General features: G+C 35.6%; 2 protein-coding genes and 1 pseudogene across 2 annotated transcripts; 1 reads left to right on the forward strand and 2 right to left on the reverse strand.

Annotated features, from left to right (window-relative positions):
* Nucleotides 1–3164: 3164 nt before the first annotated feature.
* Nucleotides 3165–5197, forward strand: LOC122326129 (dynein light chain Tctex-type 5). The gene is made up of 5 exons (XM_043220819.1): nucleotides 3165–3194; nucleotides 3316–3459; nucleotides 3552–3643; nucleotides 4556–4680; nucleotides 4823–5197. Exons 2-5 carry the CDS (start codon nucleotides 3347–3349, stop codon nucleotides 5024–5026), a joined length of 534 nt encoding a protein of 177 aa, XP_043076754.1. The 5' UTR covers nucleotides 3165–3194; nucleotides 3316–3346; the 3' UTR covers nucleotides 5027–5197.
* A 122-nt stretch (nucleotides 5198–5319) lies between these two features.
* On the reverse strand, nucleotides 5320–9869 carry LOC122360865 (annotated as a pseudogene).
* A 702-nt stretch (nucleotides 9870–10571) lies between these two features.
* Nucleotides 10572–13062, reverse strand: insl5b (insulin-like 5b). Its single transcript, XM_043219833.1, is given in 4 exon segments — nucleotides 10572–11132; nucleotides 12514–12578; nucleotides 12580–12625; nucleotides 12628–13062. Coding segments are annotated over 4 exon segments (297 nt in total). The 5' UTR covers nucleotides 12677–13062; the 3' UTR covers nucleotides 10572–10995.
* Between the last annotated feature and the right edge of the window lie 7190 nt (nucleotides 13063–20252).

A 20252-nucleotide genomic window follows, 5' to 3' on the forward strand; every position in this document is an offset into this window, starting at 1 on the left:
TCTTGCAGAAGGCAGAGTTTCTTTTTTCACTATTGCACATTTTCTCTCTGCCCCAAACCAAACACACCTAGTGACATTACAATCTAATAACACCAGGGTTCACCTGTCGAACACACTTGTCAGCAGTCTTTAGTTTCCTTTTAGCTTTTTTGACAGATTTATAAACGGTACAACTAACATGAGGTCTCTTTTAAACAATGCTACAGTTTAGATATCACAAACTAACGACAAACAATATTTTTACAGCCTTTTTAATTCGAGGTCAGTGTTAATTTCTGCATCGCTACTGTTTAAAGTCCATTAAGTTTTTTTTTTTGGATAAATTATTATTTATTCAGCTAGGATGCACTCAGTTGTAACAGCATTAGATATTAAAAGATTTCAAGCAAATCAGCATATTAGAATGATTTCTGGAGCATCATGTGACACTAAATACTGGGTTATTGATGCTGAAAAATCAGCTTTGTCTCACAATAAATAAATAAATAATAATAATAATAATAAAAAAAAAAAAATATATATATATATATATATATATATATATATATATATATATATATATATATATATTAAAATAGAAAAGTTATTTTAAATTGTAAAAGTATCTTAATGTTTTAATTGCATTTTTGATTCAATAAATGTCCTTTAAGGAGCAAAATAGACGACTTTCAAAAAATAAAATAAATTGACATTAATTATGAGTAAATATGAATTAGCTATTCTAGTAAATTTATGTGAACTTTAACCTAAATTATTAATGCTGTAAAAATGTTGTTTGTTATTAGTGAATGATGCAAAAAACGATGTTAGAGAATTAACCCTTATTGTAAAGTCTCACCGATTAAGGAGCGGATAGAAACGATGAGAGAGGAATACAGAGACATGCTTCCACGGAATATTCTCCTCAGCATCATCTCAAATGCCTCTAGCGTCAGTGTTAACGTTGATTTGATGTTATTGGTGAGTGCATGTTAGAGTGCATCACTTCTGTCTAGTTGGCCCGTAGCCCTTTGTTAAATCAAGTGCTTAAACACGGATGTAACCGACATTCATAATTCATGCAAAAGGTGATGCCTACTTACTCTTTTTCTTTAAATCTTTTTTTTTATGTAGACATCTTAGGGAAATGAACCTCCATCTGTGTCAGGGATGCAGAATTCCTTAAGTCGAAATCAGCTGAAGGAATCGGTCAGATATAAAGTTTTCCTTTCGGTTTTCCACAATGTGGATTTTATTTTCCCGAATCATTGTACTGTAGCAATATTTAATGATAACGTGTAAAAATGTAAAATAGAAATTGTTATACATGTATCCGAATGGATATAGTTTCTATGTCTTTCCTGTCAAGTTATTGTTAATATTTACACTTCATGGCAAGCACTTTATTTTAATTAATTTTTTTTTTTTTTGATTTCTTTCATGCCCATTCTGTGGTTTGTACCGGATTATGAACACTCAGAATGTTTTTATTGCTAAAAAAACGGGAAAGAAACTGACTGACATTTATCACGTCCTTTAATTTATCACTTCCTCGTACTGTATTGTGTCGAAAATAAGCAAATGTCATCTTTATTCTCAATGTTTTTGTTTGCTGAGCTATATAGACTTTGTCACTAATATGTGGATCATTGCCTTTACAATTGTGAGAATATCCATCCATCCAAGTGTGTAGAAACTTACAGCGTCTGAAACGTGTCTCTACTTAAAGAGGTACAATTTAGAAATGTGGTTTGGCTAACCTTTTACGCATTATTTCTGCCATACATTAAGTGTGTTTATTTTTGGTGGTTTGGAGGCCTTACCTTACCCTAAAAGTGGAGGGATGGAAAGACAGCTGCTGCTCATGGATGGTTTATTCCAGTTAAAACATGTCTCCATCTCTCATTTTATATATATATATATATATATATATATATATATATATATATATATATATATATATATATATATATATATATATATATATATATGTATTTATTATGTTTTATCCCACAGATGTTGTGGTATTGTGTTTGTCAGCTAACTCGCATCTTGTTCATACATCGTTCAGAAAATGGAATATGCAAACATTTCATGCATAGAGTAACCTCTCCACATATTTTAAGAGAATATAGAGACTGAAAATGCTAAATATATCAGAAGTGAAAATAATGTAATGTCTTAAAAATAAAATCAAGAAATTCATGTTTAACACCCTTGGCTGCTTGTTGTTATTGTCAGCAAATCCTTATGCAAATAACAAGAATTTTAGTATTATTTCAGGAATTATCAGTAGAGTACAGCTACGTTTCATGCTTAAAAGAAGTAGGTTAGCCAACATAAAATATTTACACTTTTGTCTCTTTTTTTTTTTTTTCTGAATGACAATGATTTTACCTAACAATGTACATTATGTTCAACATAATAATTTATAGAATTTTAGCCACAGAAAAAAAACTAATTCCACTATAACTATTACTTTATGAACATTAATTAAGTTTCTGCATTGACCATCCACAAATTAAGGCCTTAAATCAAAGCAGTGTCTTAAATTCAAAAGGTCATGGCATTAAAAATCCTTAACTCTTGATACATTTACTTAAGGTGCAAATTAAACTCGTTTTTTAAATGTATGTCAATGGTGAAATGGGCATTGAATTTCCCTTGAGCATTAATTTCATTTTTTTTGTGATCATTGCAAGATATTTGTTCTTTTTCAGAAATATAGTGTTTCGATCAATTTCCCAGGCAACGTTGTATGTCTCGTTTTTACGTTCTTGAATTTTTGCACTGGACAACAAGACGAAAACACTTACGAAGTTATTTTGGTATTACAGTTATGCTATTTATTTCTTTGTTTTGCGTTTAAAATTAATTTAAAAAAAAAGGTCGTTGAATGTTACATTTTCATTTTAACTCACTGTGGTCCCTTCAGGTTATTCACACGTTTTGTTTCGGTGGTCTTAAAAGGTTTCTTTAATGTTTTTGAATTTAAATCCGCTCACGTGAACGTGGCTAAGCGAAGTCAGCGTGCTATAATTAACGTTTCAAAACTAAACCGTCGCCATAGTCGCCTCAGAACTCGCGCGGTCGCTCATTGGCGGGAGATCCCACTCAAAGAGAAAACCAAATCCTCTGTTGTCAAGGCAACGTTTGGCAACAAGCCGGCGGCGGTGCTGAGCGTTTCCGGTTTGTGGAAGAGTCGCATCAAAGCGGTAAGTGTGTTTCGCTGCGATGAAACTTGGGTAAAGTTACATTTAATTCTATTTTATCGATTTGCACATTTCTAAATTATTAGTTATCAACCAATGCAAACGTATTTTTCATGTCTTTTAGGTTTTCGTAGGATAGCATTTTCCGCGATAAAATGTCTGATTTGGCGAAGGAGAAAGCGGCACGTCTGCTGAAGAAGCGCGGAAGCCTGTCTTCTCTGGGCAGTCATGAAGTCCGAGCTAAAGAAACCTTTGCCAGAACCAAGGAGTGAGTTGCTGTTATTCCTTAACAGCATAATAACGCTGAAAGGTGTCAGTAAAAAAAGCGTAGATGATGAAGGACCACGTGTTTGTGTGTAGCTCTATCAGTACAGTGTCTTACATGGAGGAGCCCGGACATCATGATGATATCCCACGACCTGTGGTGCAGATGGAGAACACCTATCAGCTCAGTGAGTCTCTTCTCCTTCACTGCTGTCACCAAATAAGCCATTCGCTAAGATTCAGCAACATGATTTTACACAGGAGAAGCATATATGGAAAGGATATATGTATATATGAATTTTCCTGCACCTTCGGTTTTACTTTCCATTATCCAGTTTCCTTTAGCTAACAATAGCCAGATACTGAATAAACATACCGGTAGTCATTGATAACGTTTTCTTGGAAAAAAACATCTTAAATATCTGTATTAGAATTTTGTTATCGATTATCTGCCTGAAAATTACAAAATAATATTAAGAACATCAACATTTAAAAATATATTATGCATAAAATTAGTATCATAAGCTCACTCTGAATCATGTTTGCTATAGTTGAAACTAAAACAAAAAGCTTAAAAAAGCAATAACATTTTTCAGATTTACTTGATGTACTAAAAACTAAAACTAAAAAAATAGTGCTGTCAAACAATTAATCGTGATTAATGGCAATCCAAAATAAGTTTTTGTGTATGTAATATATATGGCGTGTATTCTGATGTATTTATAAATGCAAACACATGCATGTATATATTTAAGAAAATAATGTTATGTTCATATATTAAAAATATATTTATATATTTTTTTTATATGTATAATTTCTATTTTTATATATAGAGAGATAATAAACATATACACATATAATGTAAACACATACATGCTAATTCAAAATAACTCATACTGTGAAAGTAATAGAGCCTGTATGGCCCAAACTATGCTGTCTGGTATATATATATATATATATATATATTTTTTTTTTTTTTTAACCTTTTACAGAAAGAAAGTCAGAGGTCATTTGTTAGACATTTTGTCCCTCTAACTTTTGCCCCAGAGTCAGGTATTTGAGTTTTATATCAGTAAATCATAGTAAATGTATTTATGCAGGCCCCGCGCGACATTTTCCGGTGTTAACAGTGAAGGACATTCTGAAGGACGTGTTGACCAGCTACCTGCAGGAGGAGAAATATGAACCCGAGCTGTGCAGACAGATGACCAAAACCATCTCTGAGGTCATTTTTTTCTAAATCATAATAAACACATTTAACACTGGCTGCGCAGCATGCATATTTTATTCATTAAAAGCATGTTGAGATTATAAATATATAAACACAGGTATATGCTAAAAGCGCGTTCCTGCTGCTGTGATTTCAGGTGGTCAAAGCCAGAGTTAAAGATTTGATGATTCCCCGCTACAAGATCATCGTCGTCATCAGCATTGGTCAGATCAGAGACCAGAACATGCGCATGGGGAGTCGATGCCTTTGGGACGAAACGCATGATAATTTCTCCTCGCATACTTTCAAAAACAGCTCGCTCTTCGCCACCGCTACCGTCTATGGTGTTTATTTTGAATGACTGTGTAAGAAGCTGGCTTTTAGTGACGAGTGATTTCAGCCAACCAGTGGCATCTACACTACATATTTAAGTTAAATGACCTTTAAAATGACTTAAAATAACTAGAGGTTGAGTAAGTATGAGGCAGTTCTGGTTCCTCAACATCTCCCATAATGATAAGTTAAATGCAACATAGGAACATACTATATTATACTATATATATATATATATATATATATATATATATATATATATATTACCAAACAATAATGTATATATATATATATAAAATTGTATTGTTATAGATTTGTGTCGGCTTCAAATGAAGTCACTAAGGGCTGTAAATTAATTAATGTAATTATGTCTATATTATTGACTACTATTTAATGTTATATTGTGGAAGCACATTTTGAACACAATTTAAATACTACTGTCTTAACAAGAAAACCTCATAAAAACAATTAAAAAAATGTATCTCTTCCCATATATTAAGTTGAAAGGTCATAATTTTAATACTTAATTGTGTGTAATACCTCATTAAGTCAATAAATCGATGTCTATTTGTTTTGAGAACGTACAAGTACTTTATAACTTTTCCAGTCATTATTATTAACTTTTCAACCCATTATTGTTTGGTAATTCATTACTGTCAGTTATACATCACAATATATTTGACAATATGTTAATTTATTCAGTTCAGTTAAATGAAAAACAACTCTGCTACAGGGGTCTATGAAAATATGGTTTTAAATAATTTTAATGAAAATACACTATACATTTCACCAAATATCATCAACTATTTTACCAAAAAAAAAATGTAATATATTTACAAGTACAAAAATATAAAACATAATAAGTAAAATTATTATAGATAGACACTACATCTTTTAGCTTCAGCCGTAACTTTTAATTTAACTGTAAATTAACACAATAACATAATATCTTCTTGTGTGTTCCACAGAGGACAGAATGATATAGTGAACAGCATGGCAGCATATTTGTATTTAAGACTGAAAAAGTGTGAATTTAAGTAAAATAAAGTTTCTAAAAAACTGACCCAGTTGTGTGTCGGTTGTCCCTGTTGTTCCCGACAGGGTACAGAGATGCTGAGGATCCCAAGTCGAGTAAAAAGCCTGCATAGAGAGGCTCAGTGAAAGTGCAGTAAAATGTGTGTAAGTGTGTGAGTGTGTCAGAGACGCTGTAGAAGGACAGAAAGCCACCCAGCCAGTCTACAAACAGGCCGACTCTAGTAGACAGAGGTGAAGGGGCAGGTACGTCCCTCCTCTTATTATTATGACAGGCAGTAAATCTGTTATCAGAGCTGAACAGAATCCAAGACTTGTCATTGAGTCCAAACCGACATTCTCTTCCTCCTTTCCTGCTGATTTCTTTATACGACACAGCTATAACAGCCTGTCCGCTCCATTCAGCCTCCAAGTAACAGCGTCCAGACAGGCTCTCTCTGCTCAGAACCTGCTCAAAGCTCTCAAATCTCTCTGGATGGTCAGGATACGATTGCTTCTCCTTCACATATGTCACTTTTGTGTAGCCCTCAGACAGGATGAGCTGAGTGTGTGCCGTGTTTGGATCCAATGTGATAGCACTTGAATCTGCATACAAGAAGGTATACGGGGTTCGTTGTAATTACAAATAAAAGAAAGTGTGATAAAAGGTTTGTATATGAGCAATCACCTACATTTCCAAAGACCAGGTGTGATTCTGATCTGTTCTCCATGTTCCAAACTTTAAAGACATAAAAACACAAATGCATTTAAACTGAACTCAATAACAGGTGCTTCAGTTTCTCCAACTTGATGTTTGGATCCTGCAGTAGATCTGAGAGCAACTTCAGTCCTGAATCTCCTGGGTGACTGTAGCTCAGATCCAGCTCTCTCAGGTGTGAGGGGTTTGAACTCAGAGCTGATGTCAAGTATGAGCACCCTTCCTCTGTCACCATACAGCCAGACAATCTAGAGGAGGGAATCACATCAAATCAGATGACTGTGAAACTCACAAAAAAGCTGTTGAAATGTTAATCAAAATATCTTTCCATGTTCCAAAGAAGAAGACAGAATTTTTTGGTGAACTCCCCCTTAAATTAGACACCTGAGTATTTCTAGTTGACAGTTAGGATTCTTCAGTCCATCACAGAGCAGCTTCACTCCTGAATCCCGCAGGTCATTGTTACTCAAGTCCAGCTCTCTGAGGGGGCAGTCAGCTGACTGTAGAGCACACTTTCACAGCTATGATCACGGAGATCACAGCCAGAAAACCTAGAACAAAAGGAAACACAGTTCTCTGCATGAATAACAACTGCACAACTGGTCATAATCATTTGTTTAAATAAATTCTAAGTTTAATGTCAACATAATACTTCAAGCTACATCTTTCTGCTGAAGTCTGAATTTGTTAATGGCAGCTGAACTTCAAACCCAACTGGTAAATATTTTACTTGGTGGCTAATTCATTCAACACACACGGTTGTATTTTTTGTGAAAAAATTGTACATATTTAATGAAGTGGCAAATTTGTAGGATTTACAATGACCACTCCAACCTCGCCCCTAAACCTACCCTCACAGAAATCATACAAAATCAGCGGCCTCATAAAAATGCAAGAATTGGTCATGAGATAGTGTCGGGAGTCTCGGGCCTCTGACTGTATTAGTTATAAGAAAATGTATTCTGCATTCAGTACTTCTGCAAGTCACCAGAAGGCACCCTCATCTCACCTTTAACATTTATCCCCACATCACTGTTTACATAAATAATATTTACTTTTGGCCAGAGAAGAATGGGTTCAGCATGTGAGGAAGGTAATACAGCAAATTGCATGGGAACAGCAGAAAAGGAAGTATCTGCAAGTTCACTAAACAGCTCACAATTGCACTCAGCCTTTCAGTTGTCTCAAATAAAGCCCGTGCACATTAATTTCCCTATATCACTTTATTTTCTCACATTCTTTCTACACATTATAGAAGGGGCTATAATTTAAAGATTAGGCAAGTCATAGAGCAAGTAAAGTAAGGTAAGAATAAATATACGACAATGAATGTGTTTTATGACCTTGCATGCAAGTAACCTGCTCTTTGGTCTCTCAAAATTACAATATGGACCTTTTGTAGACCCATAATATGGGCAATGTAACTGTGTAATATAACAATTTAACACTTACAGAGCTTTTCTGCAGTTCCTCACAGCAGGTATCAGTCTCTTTCTACCCTGATGTGTTGTATTTCTTAAGATCCAGCTCATCCATCATCTGAAGCATGTAGGCTATTGCTGAGCAGTGTCCAGGAGAAAGTTTCTTCTCTGAGTGTTTCGTTGAGGTCAGAAACTCCTGGATCTCCCTGTACAGAGTCTGATCTTTGACTTCCAGCAGACAGAGGATTCAGGCAGATGGATCTATCTGCTGATAGATGGGGATCCTTTTTGATTTTCACTTTAATGTACCTTGTGATTTCCTTTATGCTTCTGGAGCTGCTCTCAGTGTGAGCCAAAAGACCATGTAAAAGCCCTTGATTGGACTCCAACGAGACGCCCAAAAGGAATCGAAGAAAAAGATCGAATTGGCCATTCTGACTTTCTACAGCTTTGTCTACTACACCTTTAAACAAGTGATGCAGTGATGTAAAACAACTCAGCACCTCCATAGTCGTACTCACATAGTAGTAAAAAACATAAAATGCTGCAAGAAACTCTTGAAAACTCAAATGTATGAAGCAGTAGACTTTTCATTAACCACAGCTTCCGCCTTGACGATCTCAGTACAAATCCCAGATTTCACAGAGGTCTTAGTGACATCTATGCTGCAATCTTTCAAATCCTCCTCATAGAACATGATATTACCTTTCTTCAATTGCTTGTAAGCCAAGCAAGCTTCAGGATGACTTCTTTGTTGTACTGCAGGTTATTTGGATCTGACCCATCATACTTTTGGTTCGTAACATTTTTCTGAATGATCAGGAAGTGTATATACATTTCCGTCAGAGTCTGAGGGATTTCTGCGCTATCATCTTGCTTCAAGAGGTTTTGAAGCACAGTGGCTGAGATCCAGCAGAAGACGGGAATGTGACACATAATGTGAAGACTTCTTGATCTTCTAATGTGTGAGATGATTCTGCTGACTTGATGCTTGTCGCTGATTCTCTTTCTGAAATACTGTTCCTTCTGAGAGTCATTGAATCCCTGAATTTCAGTCACACGGTTGATGTATTGTGAGGGGATCTGACTGGCTGCTGCTGGTCTGGTGGTGATCCAGATGAGAGCAGAGGGAAGAAGCTCTCCTTTCATAAGGTTTGACATCAGCACACCCACTGATGAAACCTCGTTCACATCAGAAACTGTGTCAGTGTCTGAAAAGAGTGAAATTCTGCTTTCATCCAAACCATCAAAGATGAACACAACTTTACACTCTGCATAAATCTTTGAATCCAGATATTGAAGCTCGGGGTAGACGGTCAGAAGAAGTTTGTGAAGACTATACCGCTGCTCTTTAACCAAGTTGATCCCTCGAAATGGAAGCACGAACATGAAATCTACATCCTGATTGGCTTTCCCTCTGCCCAATCCAGAATGAACTTCTGCACAGAGACCGTTTTTCCAATTCCAGCGATGCCTTTAGTGAGAACTGTCTTTATTTTCCCTTGTTTAAGCGAAGCGTCAAAGATATTGTTGCAGTAGATTGGAGTTTCTTGTGAGTTTTGTGTTCTGGGTGTTTTCTCCATGTGTAAAACCTCATGCTCTTCATTCACCCCTTCGCATTCTCCCTCTACGATGTACAGATGTGTATAAATCATGTTCAGCAGGGTTTGATTCTCTTGTATTTTGAGTCCCTCAAATAAGTGCTCGTACTTGTTCTTCATGCTGGTTTTTGTGAATCTCTTTGACTCTTTGAAAAACGTCATCCACTGGTTGGAGACAATCCTGTTGCAAGTCTTCACTCACCTCAACTCTGTGTGGATGTAGAGTGTTTACTTCTATCTCTGCACTGGGGAAAATTAAAGAGTCTGACATGACTTGTCTGATCACAGTATGAATGCTGATGCATAGCTCATAAGGACACAAGCGTCACATTTGGACCGAATATACTCTTTTTATGCAATAAAAATGATTAGGGACCTACTTAATACAGCTTGTGTCTGGATTTTTAAGTCTTCTTGCAGACCTTTATTGTAAGTAATGTTTAGTCAACTAGGTGGTTAAAGCACTTTGAATACATAAATAACTGGAAACTATTTGAAAACAGAAGTGCACTGTAAAGCTCAATCCAAGTAGTCCATTAAGCTTTAATACATTTTTTAGAACTCTGTAATTGATTAGAACAAAGAAGAACTGCTTTTATGGTCAGGAGACGTGACTTCACTTCAGATGGTTAAACCACTGACTGCCAGAAATACTGTTTCTTTAAGGTTATTGTGAATCTTTTTTAAAAAAAGAATGTATTTAGTGCTCTTTCCCAACAAATAAGGACAAAGATAAACCATGATTATGTTTTTGTTCAAAATGCTTTTATTCTCAATGTTACACTTGGTATCTCTTGATATTGGATATATTTTTAAAAAAATGCAATATTGGGTCTATAAATAATAATTAAAAAAATACATATTTTATAATCTAGAATTTGTACCTGCTTCTAGATTTAACATTTTTTTTAAAACATTAGTTCAGGTTGCTAACCATTTAATTTAATAAACCCACTATGTTTTGGGCCACATATACAGTAGGCCTAGTACACATATAGTACATGCATATACTCAAACAATGCTCAGGCAATTTTTTTAAGGTGAGCTATGTCCTTATAGTATGTCTATAAAAAGACGAAATTAATTTCTGTTCAGTATTGTGCCTTTAAATAAACATGTTTTTTGTTTTGCATTTGAAGAATTTCTCGGAAAACAGCATCTGAACATTTGTCATTCAAGTCCTCTGATAAATAATATTTTTAAATGCATTTTTGCACAGAGAAGATGACGACGATGGGAGGGTTTCTCAGCACATGCGCACAAGATCACTTTTTCTGCATCCCACTTTACAGCACGTGGAGGGCAGCGCCTCGTAGGCCTCTCGTCTCACTCGATCCGTTTCGGCAGAGGCCAGTGACTCCGCATCAGTCTCCATGCCATAACCTGTGTAAAATCAAGGACAGGTGCTGTACGTGATTTCTGTTTCCTCCACAGTTCATGCTGTGTTAGGGATGAGCTGAGGATGCCAGAATGTAACATGTACATTTATACAGCAGGTGGCGCACACGAGCTGACATAAAATCAATTTTTGCAATAGCTTTCTGTTCTGTTCCAAATTCAGCATAGATTTTTGGTTAAAATATTTTTATTATTAGAAATGTATTTATTATTTATTATTATTTTAACAAAAAAAACGAAAGAAAATGAAGATGAATAGTCATGAAGATAATAACTGAACAAAAATAAATTAAATATAAAAATAAATAAAAACTTCCCCACACTTGACCCTCCGAATTCAGCCATTCATTTTGATTGCATTATTGCATCATTTAAGTTGCATGGTTCCTATCTACAAAGCTAAAAATGACACTTGATTATGTGATCAGAGCATGCAAAACTGTTTTAAACATTAAATCTAATTAGATTGCTAAAGATTTGTAATCAGTTCTTTACTGAGATTTATTAATGTTTGTTCTCGATCATTTTTAATGAGATTTTCTGATGAATCATAATAAAACATTTGTAATATTTAAAAAAAAATGTAATCCTCATTCAATTTTATTACATTAATTTTTTTAATTTTTGCATTGTTGTATTACAACATGTAATTAAACTATTATATATTTCATATTATATTATCCATTTATTGTTCAAAATGTTTGTCCCATGTAGGGTTATGTGAATGTTGATGCCTTTCCCAGTGGACAGACAATATATTATATTATATTATATTATATTATATTATATTATATTATATTATATATATTATATGATCCATCTATTGTCCAAATGCCATCATCTGTAAGGTTATGTGAATTCACATAACCTTACAGATTAGATGAGCATTTTAGACAATAGATGGATCATATGAAATATATAATATATATATATATATATATATATATATATATATATATATATATATATATATATATATATATAATTATCCAATTATTGTCCAAAAAGCTTATCCTTTGTTGAATTCATAACCTTAATTTAGATGAGCATTTTAGACAATAGATGGATCATATGAAATATATATATATATATATATATATATATATATATATATATATATATATATATATATATATATATAATTATCCAATTATTGTCCAAAAGCTTATCCTTTGTAGTTTTTGAATGTTGACACCATCAGAGAATATTATTATATTATATCACATGTGTAACATGCAGGCCACCAAAACATCATAAAATGTCATTAATCTGAGACACTGTCAGTAGTTTGTCTTCTTCCAGCAGCAACAACCGCCAGGAATCTAGGAGCTACGCTGGGATGAAGACTGAAAATATATATACTGACCATTTAAGGGGTCCTCGGTTTGGAACCGCCTCCATCTGGAACCCCCGCACGTGTACACCATCACTGAAAAACTCTCGGCCACAGAGTCTCAGAGCTTTCTGGGCCTGGGCGTATCTGCCCACGCCGCCAACACCAACAGCACCGCCAGCAGCACCACCTTCATGGCTGGAAACAGAGTCAGAGCGGTGCCTTCTGGAAGTCTTTCGTTACCTGACCTCGGAGCATCTTCATTTATATACCACGCAAAGGGCGATTTATGTCTTATTGACGCACTTCTCTTCCGTGACCTTTTAAGTGCGACAAAATGACCAAGCAAAGACTTCCATTTGTCAAAATGGGTTTGTTGGTTTTAAATAAATAGATGATGTGCAAACTGTGTATCAAAATACAGCTAATTTAACAAAGTGGCGTGAGGTCTTTGTTTTATTTGCTGTAGCAAAGTGCTCTTTAATGATGTTTTAGAGATACGCGCCCATAAAACTGAATATGGCATATTTGAGCATGTGTCACAGCAGCATTATGGAGTGACACCGGGATAATGACAGCGCTTACTTCCTCCCAAACCTTGTTAATTTGACCTAAAAGGCTGAGCACCGTAATGAGACGATTTATATCGGGCCGGTAAACAATTTGTTGCCAAGTGCTTCCATACAGCATGGAGGCGTAGGAGTTCACTTTTTAGATTTCATTGCAATCATTCCTAAAGGAAACTTCTGAGTCATCAGAAGATACGGCCTACACCTAATTCTTTCATTTTGCGCCATTTGTTTTACGTAGCATGTCAATTAATTTTACGCAGTTTTTCATAAAGCAGAGTTACTTGCTTTTGAACAAGCAGAATTAGGACCTTTTTTGGCTCTTTGTAAAGCTATTATAACTTCTCCCCACCCGCGTCGTTTCTAAATTTGTTGTTATTGTTGACCCAGGTAGGGCGCAGAAACAAAAGAGATGCTATAAAACCTTATCTACATTGTTCATAGACAAGAAGTTGTAAAATATGTACCACGACATGATCACTGCTAGTCCTTCTGGCATTCAACACCAGATCTTAAAAAGCTAGTTTACCAGTAACCTGAGGAAACGTTTGAGTTCGTTCTCTAAATCGGTGATAAACACTATTATATTGACATCAAGTCTTGATTTTTAGGAACAATGTTTTTTAAATGACGTGCCGCGGGCCTAAAGGCTATTCAGTTGTTTTGTTCTTACTAAGTCGTAAAGTCCACGTAGTGCGTTTAAAAAAAACTAAAAGAAAAAGAAAACAAAACAGAAATACAAACCCAAAAGTGAGCCAAAATGGGTTTTATTAATACAATAATAAAATAAAATATGAGTTTCTTTATACCTATCTGTCCATCTATCTGTCTATAAATTGATTAATATTGAAACAATCAGATCCAAAATAAAAGCTTTTGTTTACATAACATTATATATATTAAATATTATATATATTAAATATATTTCTGTACAATATAAAAAATTATATTAAAATATAAATGTATATACATAATTTATATATATATATATATATATATATATATATATATATATATATATATATATATACTGTATTTATGTGTGTATATATATATACTGTATATATAATTTATTTATTTTTTTGTTAGTTAGCATTAGTTAACTACATTAGTTAACATGAACTAAGAATGAACAATACTTCTACAGCATTTATTAATATTAGTTAATGCTTATTCCAGCATAATGCTTTAATAAAATCACAAGCTGTGTTTCTTAACATTAGTTAATGCACTAACAAGAACTAACAATAAATGACTGTATTTTTATTGCTTAAAGTCAACTAAGATGAATAATAACTAATAAAGGTACCGTTCACTGTTTGTACATTACCTAACGTTAACAAATGTTAACAATATTAGTTATATACCAAACTAAATGAGTTCCCGTCATAACGCCTTTTGAGTTATTGCCAATGTAATGACGCTTCAAACTAAATACAAACCGCACAAAACTGAGGTTGAAATGAGGCTGATGCAGGAATGAGGGTGAACGCGATCTAATACTTGAAATTCCAGAGGAAGTTCAGAGGAAACCGTCGAGTTCTAGCCCTTCGCTTCAGGCCTGTTACTACGTTGTCCTTTCAAGCACAGAGCAGCTAATCTTTATTAGATGTATAACTGCTCAAGAACGTTTATTTATTAATTCACCCCTGTGGCGAAGGCCAGTGAGGTCGAGTTTGTTTGTCCAGCAGGGGGAGCGTCGAAAACGGGTCGAGCTCTTGTTTTTCAAGGGTTCTGTCGGTCTCTCTCTGCATTCCTAGAAAGCCATGCACTCCTCACTCAGCTGACAGTCTTGGCAGATACCTTCACGAAAAAGGTGGGGTTTACCGTAACGTTCGCCTTCTGAAAATATCCTGCAATCAACCTGATGTGACTTGCCTCGCCCATTCGAACTCTTTTAAATTGTATTGCTTAAAAGTTGACGGATCCAGTTTGGCGTGTTCTTCTTCTCCAGTAACCTTGTCGTCCTTAATTGCTTTGCACGACACATTATATGCAAACAGATACAAGGACGCTGATGTTTACCACCGAAATGGAGCATTTATGTCGCCGCTGTATGGTTAATATTGGACTTTGTGTCATATTAAGTGCGCAGTGAACTTTGAATAACTTTAAAAGAATGTTTCTGGCCTGGAAGTGGAAGTAGTGATCTATGGTGTAACAGGTTTACGACCAAACGCTGGCCAATGATAAGCTGTTTACTCTAAGTATGGAAGTGTCAGAGCTAAAGATAGCCGAAGTGAGCGCTTGCAGAAGTGCTGAGCGTATCACTATGCGATCACGTCTGAAGGGCTGCAGATGTCTCACGTTGATATGGCTTTATATAAACCTCATTTATCGTTGTGCTTAGGATCATGCACTAGCAGAAACATGCAGTGATTCAGTTACACGTTTTGTGTATGTTCGTGCATGCATGCCATTGTAACATTCGTTAGTGACTTAATGGAATTATCAGGTGATACTTTACATCAAGGTCCGTTAATGTTAGGGAAAGCATTTATTAAAATGATCTAACAATTAGCTTTTTTTTTGTCACTAAATCAAAAATAAAACTCGTTGTTGTCATGCCGGGACCATTAAATGATGCTAATAGATATAACTTCAAATTTTATTAATGCATTTGTAAATTATATATACAATGACATTAAAAAAATAGCTCACCCAAAAATGAAAAAATGATTCCTCCATCTATAAAAATTGTAAATGTAAAAGGAATCAAGAGAGAAATATGCACAGATCAAGCACCGTCACTGTCATTTGATAAAGCATTATTATGGATTATGGACTGAAGCCAGAAGCAACAGTATATAAAGTTAAAAGACATGAATTGATGGTCTGGAGCGGTGTGGGTGACTTGTGGATTATTGTGATGTTTTTATCAGCTGTATGGACTCTCATTCTGACGGCACCCATTCACTACAGTGCATCTATTGATGAGCAAGCGATGTAATGCTACGTTTATCCAAATCTGTCCTGAAGAAGAAGCAAACCGACCCACGTTTTGGAGTCATTTTCAGGCAAATTTAAATTTTGGTTGAACTATTTCTTTAACTAAAATTTATAAATTCTTTCAACGTATTTTTCCTCGCTGGTTCGTGTTCATGAGCGTAAAGTGTTACCGATTCTCAGCTAAATTAAATGGTAGGCTAATAGAGGTGTTTATAATGCATGGGAAACACTCACTTGTGTGTGTTAGTTTTTGTTATGAAATTACTTAATTATGGCCATTTCTTTAAAAAAAAAAAAAAAACAACAGAAAAATACACCTAAGGCACGGCTGCATAGACTTTAATTTAATTTTTTTTAAATCAATTAATATTTAATGTATTAATGTATTAATCTAATACATTGATCAAGCGCGTTATCAGCATTAATAATATCTATTCAAAATAATTAACATGTCTATTCCAAGTAAAAAAAATTATAAAACTTAGCAGGTTTGAAAGGTAGCCATTTTGTACTATTTAAAACTAATAAAAAAGATTCATGTCTCACTCTTTTAACAGCCAAAGCCTCACGTAGTACGATCTAACCCCATTTAAACGAAGGCAGCTTTAACCGATTTGGCTAACTGTTACAAGTTGTTGTAAATCTTTGCTGAGCTGCACTGGTTTGGGTGGAGTTTAGGTGGAGAAACGTCACACCAGCGTGAGGTGAGGTAATTGGATAGGGCAGCTCTGGATGGAGGAGAAAGTTAAGTAATCAGATCAGATGTTGAAACAAGAGAATCATAGAAGGGGCTGGCTGAGGGATAAGGCTAGAAATTAATCAGTTTAATCTATTTTGACGTATGATTTGGCGTATGATTCATATTTGTAGCAAAAACAGGGCAGGATGATTTATATGCCAAAGTTTAATACTTAGGGATTTTGGGAAAATCCCTGTAAGAATGAGCAATAGTGGCCCTTTAGAAAAAAAAAACCCACTAAAAATAAGGGGAAACACACAAAAATTTTCCCTTGCTGTCAAAAGACACATTTTTTTTGTAAAATTCGTAAAAAGGGACGCGTCCTAAAAAATGGAGAGTCTGCCTCCTGTCGCTGTCGGACTTTCGATTATCTTCGAAAACATCGATTCATGACACGCCACCGAAAATCAATTACACCAAAATTTTAAATCTTCCAAAAGTTCATAAAGACAGTGCAAAAGTGATTCATATGAACAGAGCGGTTCCCGAAGAGTCTTGAAAGTCTCCTGAAAAGACGCAATCCCATATAAACAAACTATATAAACCTCACTTTCCTCTTCTTAGCCTCTCTTGACTATATTTGATGGGCTCTGTATGTGCATTGATCAATGTTTATACATTGGTTATTTTCTGCCCAGTCACATCATATCATTTGTCTCACAAAATGCTTATTTAGATGTTCATCACATTCAGATAAATATAGGTTCGGAAATATTCACTGAAAGGGAACTCAAAATCGTTCTTCTGTGGCAGTGGTTTGATTCCTGGAGGGCGACCGCTCAGCAGAGTTCAGCTCCAGCCCTGATCAAACACACCTGACCCAGCCGATCAAGATCTTCAGGATCACGGAAAAAAACAGGTGTGATTCGGAGCTGTCTGGAGATAAACTCTGCGGTCAAAAACCCAGTTTTTTGTGCACCTGTCCAATTTGAGAACATTCAGAAGACACTGTGAGGTAGCGCTTTCTCTGTTTGCATCAGCAGATTTCAATTACAATATTTCTATTTTGTCAAAATGTATTTTTTCTCCTACACTGACTCATAATTTCCATCCGTAGTAATTACACACACCAAACTTTACATTTTTATTCCTATCTATATCCTGCAGTTTTTATTACAGTGCTTTGATGCAACCTGTGTTGTTAAAAGCGCTATATTCATAAAATGATTGATTGATTGATTGATTGAAGGTTTTACAGAAGGATTTTGTTCATATATAATTTGCTTATACAACATTTTATTCCCCAAAATTATATATATCCTAATTTATAAGGGTCTTGCAGTTTTTGAACGCGACACGAGGGTGAGTAACTTACCCTTTAAACCGTTTAAGTCATGTTTTTTCTTTTATTGCGTCTTCATGAATCTTTTTAAGCTCCAAAGTTTGAGCAATGAACTTACGTTGAACAAACACAAACCTCTCAGACTTCATTAAAAATGTGTTCATTTGCGGCGAAACCTCTCTAAAGCGTTAAGTGTTTGGTTTCTTTTTTGGGAGAACCGCCGATGTATGTAAAGTCTGCATTGTGACCTCCGTCACTTCATCGATCGGCACCGTTCGAGTAGCAAAGCAATAGCGGTGCAATCCAATACAGATTCATTAAAAAGTAAACCGCGGTTCGGTGCCGTGCTTGACCCCTCATGCATAGATTCTGTGCTATTGAACTGAGGCCGAGGTCAACATACTCCATGGAAGATCAATGGACTTCTGCATCTGTTTGGTTAAGTAGTTTTCCGCAGCAAAGCGAGCCTTATGTTTCCAGCGCGAGGTCATGTGTGCTGAATCGATCCTGACCTGAGAAAACCGACACATGTGTTTTGAAAGTACGCGAAGGAGCAAAGTGCGGTGCAGGTGTGTGTTCTGGATCCAGCTCGGCTCCTAAACCCTGTGAAAACATGTGTCCTGAAATATCTTTTCCTTTTGAAGCACGGGCATATTGAAGCGCTCGTAAGTTGCTAAGGATTTGCCGCTTGCTTGTTAGTCGCAGATGGCAAATAAATTCTCGTTTTGGAAAGTGTTTGATTGTTCGTTGCTTTGCATGCAATTTATAAATGTCGAGCATGTACGTAACCTCTAAATACAGTTTGAATTTAATTTCATGGTAACTTTAAAGGATGTTTCGCGTGCAGGAATGACCCCACCGTGCTAAAATAAATGACAGTCGCTATTTTACAGAGCAGTCAAAACCGGTTACACCGGGTGAAAGTACTTTATGTATCCTATATCATCATATAGGCTTATTTTTCCGTGAAATATATATGACTAGGAGCGCACAGGCATATACGCCAAGCTAAAACAGATTGACTACAAGCCACACAAATAGCCAAATAAAACATGATGATGTAAAGGAACACTTTCACACACATTTCAAAGCGACTGCGTCTTTTATACGAAGCTAAAGAGGGCGTCTTTGTGTGTTTGTCAGGTATTCACCCTGAGGTTTTACACCACTGTAGGTGGAGCCTTGCAGATCACTACAAAACCCGAAGGACTGAGATAACCACACTAAATGACAGTCACTGAGTCATCTATGGCCTGTATATGAACGCTTTTCTTGGAATAGCCTATCCACTTTCTGAACCGTGTTTTTGATGTGTGACTGTGATGAGTAAAAATGACACAGCACTGCTGCCATCGACAAGCATATCGATGTGTGTGGCAGATATGTGAAATGTATTCGATCTATGCTGATTACAAAAGTATTTGCATCCATACTAGGGTCATGAAGCAGTACGGTGAATTTGAAGAAATGATCGGCGAACAGACTTGACTTGACTTGACTTGATTTCATGAAATGACCAATAAAAAAAATTATATGTAGGCTAATAATTCATTTAAGTTTCTGGAGAAAAGAATGGCCTTCGCTGTCAGCAAAGCCAAAAACACAGAAATCCAAATAAAAATGACACGAAAGAAAGTTCTCTAGAAAAGTCATCGTCCGTATGAGGTCTGTGACAGTAGCGTTTATTTCCGACGGGGCACTTTCCTCTTCTGAAGAAAGAGGAAGCGTGTATTTGGATGTGTGAGAGGTGGGGCAGTTTCACAATGAGGTTTAAGATATATGACATGTTGCCAACCTTTCACAATGAAAGAACTTCAAAAACGATTTCCCATACAGAAGCACACAGAACTTCACTTAACTGTCAGGAAGATGCGCAATATCAAAGCGCTACCCTGTAATGATTGTCTCGGCGTTGCAGACATTTCTAGGCCAGTCGTTCAGCGCTTCGTTATTATGCCCGTCATTTCTAGCATGCTGCTTTTTTTTTTTTACTACTTTTTCCTCATGCCCGTTCAATGCAATTATCGTGTATTTACTTACAGATAGATGCACACGCAGGGTATTGTAATTTTATATAATTTTTGTGCAAAATTCTTTCAGTTTGACCTCTGACCTCTTTGAAGGAATTGACAACCGTCTAGTTTTGTCAATTTTATTCTTAGTTCTCTGTGTACCTGAAGCACCGTGTGTTAGATGAGTGTTTTCCAGTTTCCAGTACCTCTTTGGGACTGAT

The sequence above is a fragment of the Puntigrus tetrazona genome, chromosome 2, assembly GCF_018831695.1.
Source record: "Puntigrus tetrazona isolate hp1 chromosome 2, ASM1883169v1, whole genome shotgun sequence".
In the NCBI taxonomy this organism is placed as follows: Eukaryota; Metazoa; Chordata; class Actinopteri; order Cypriniformes; family Cyprinidae; genus Puntigrus; species Puntigrus tetrazona.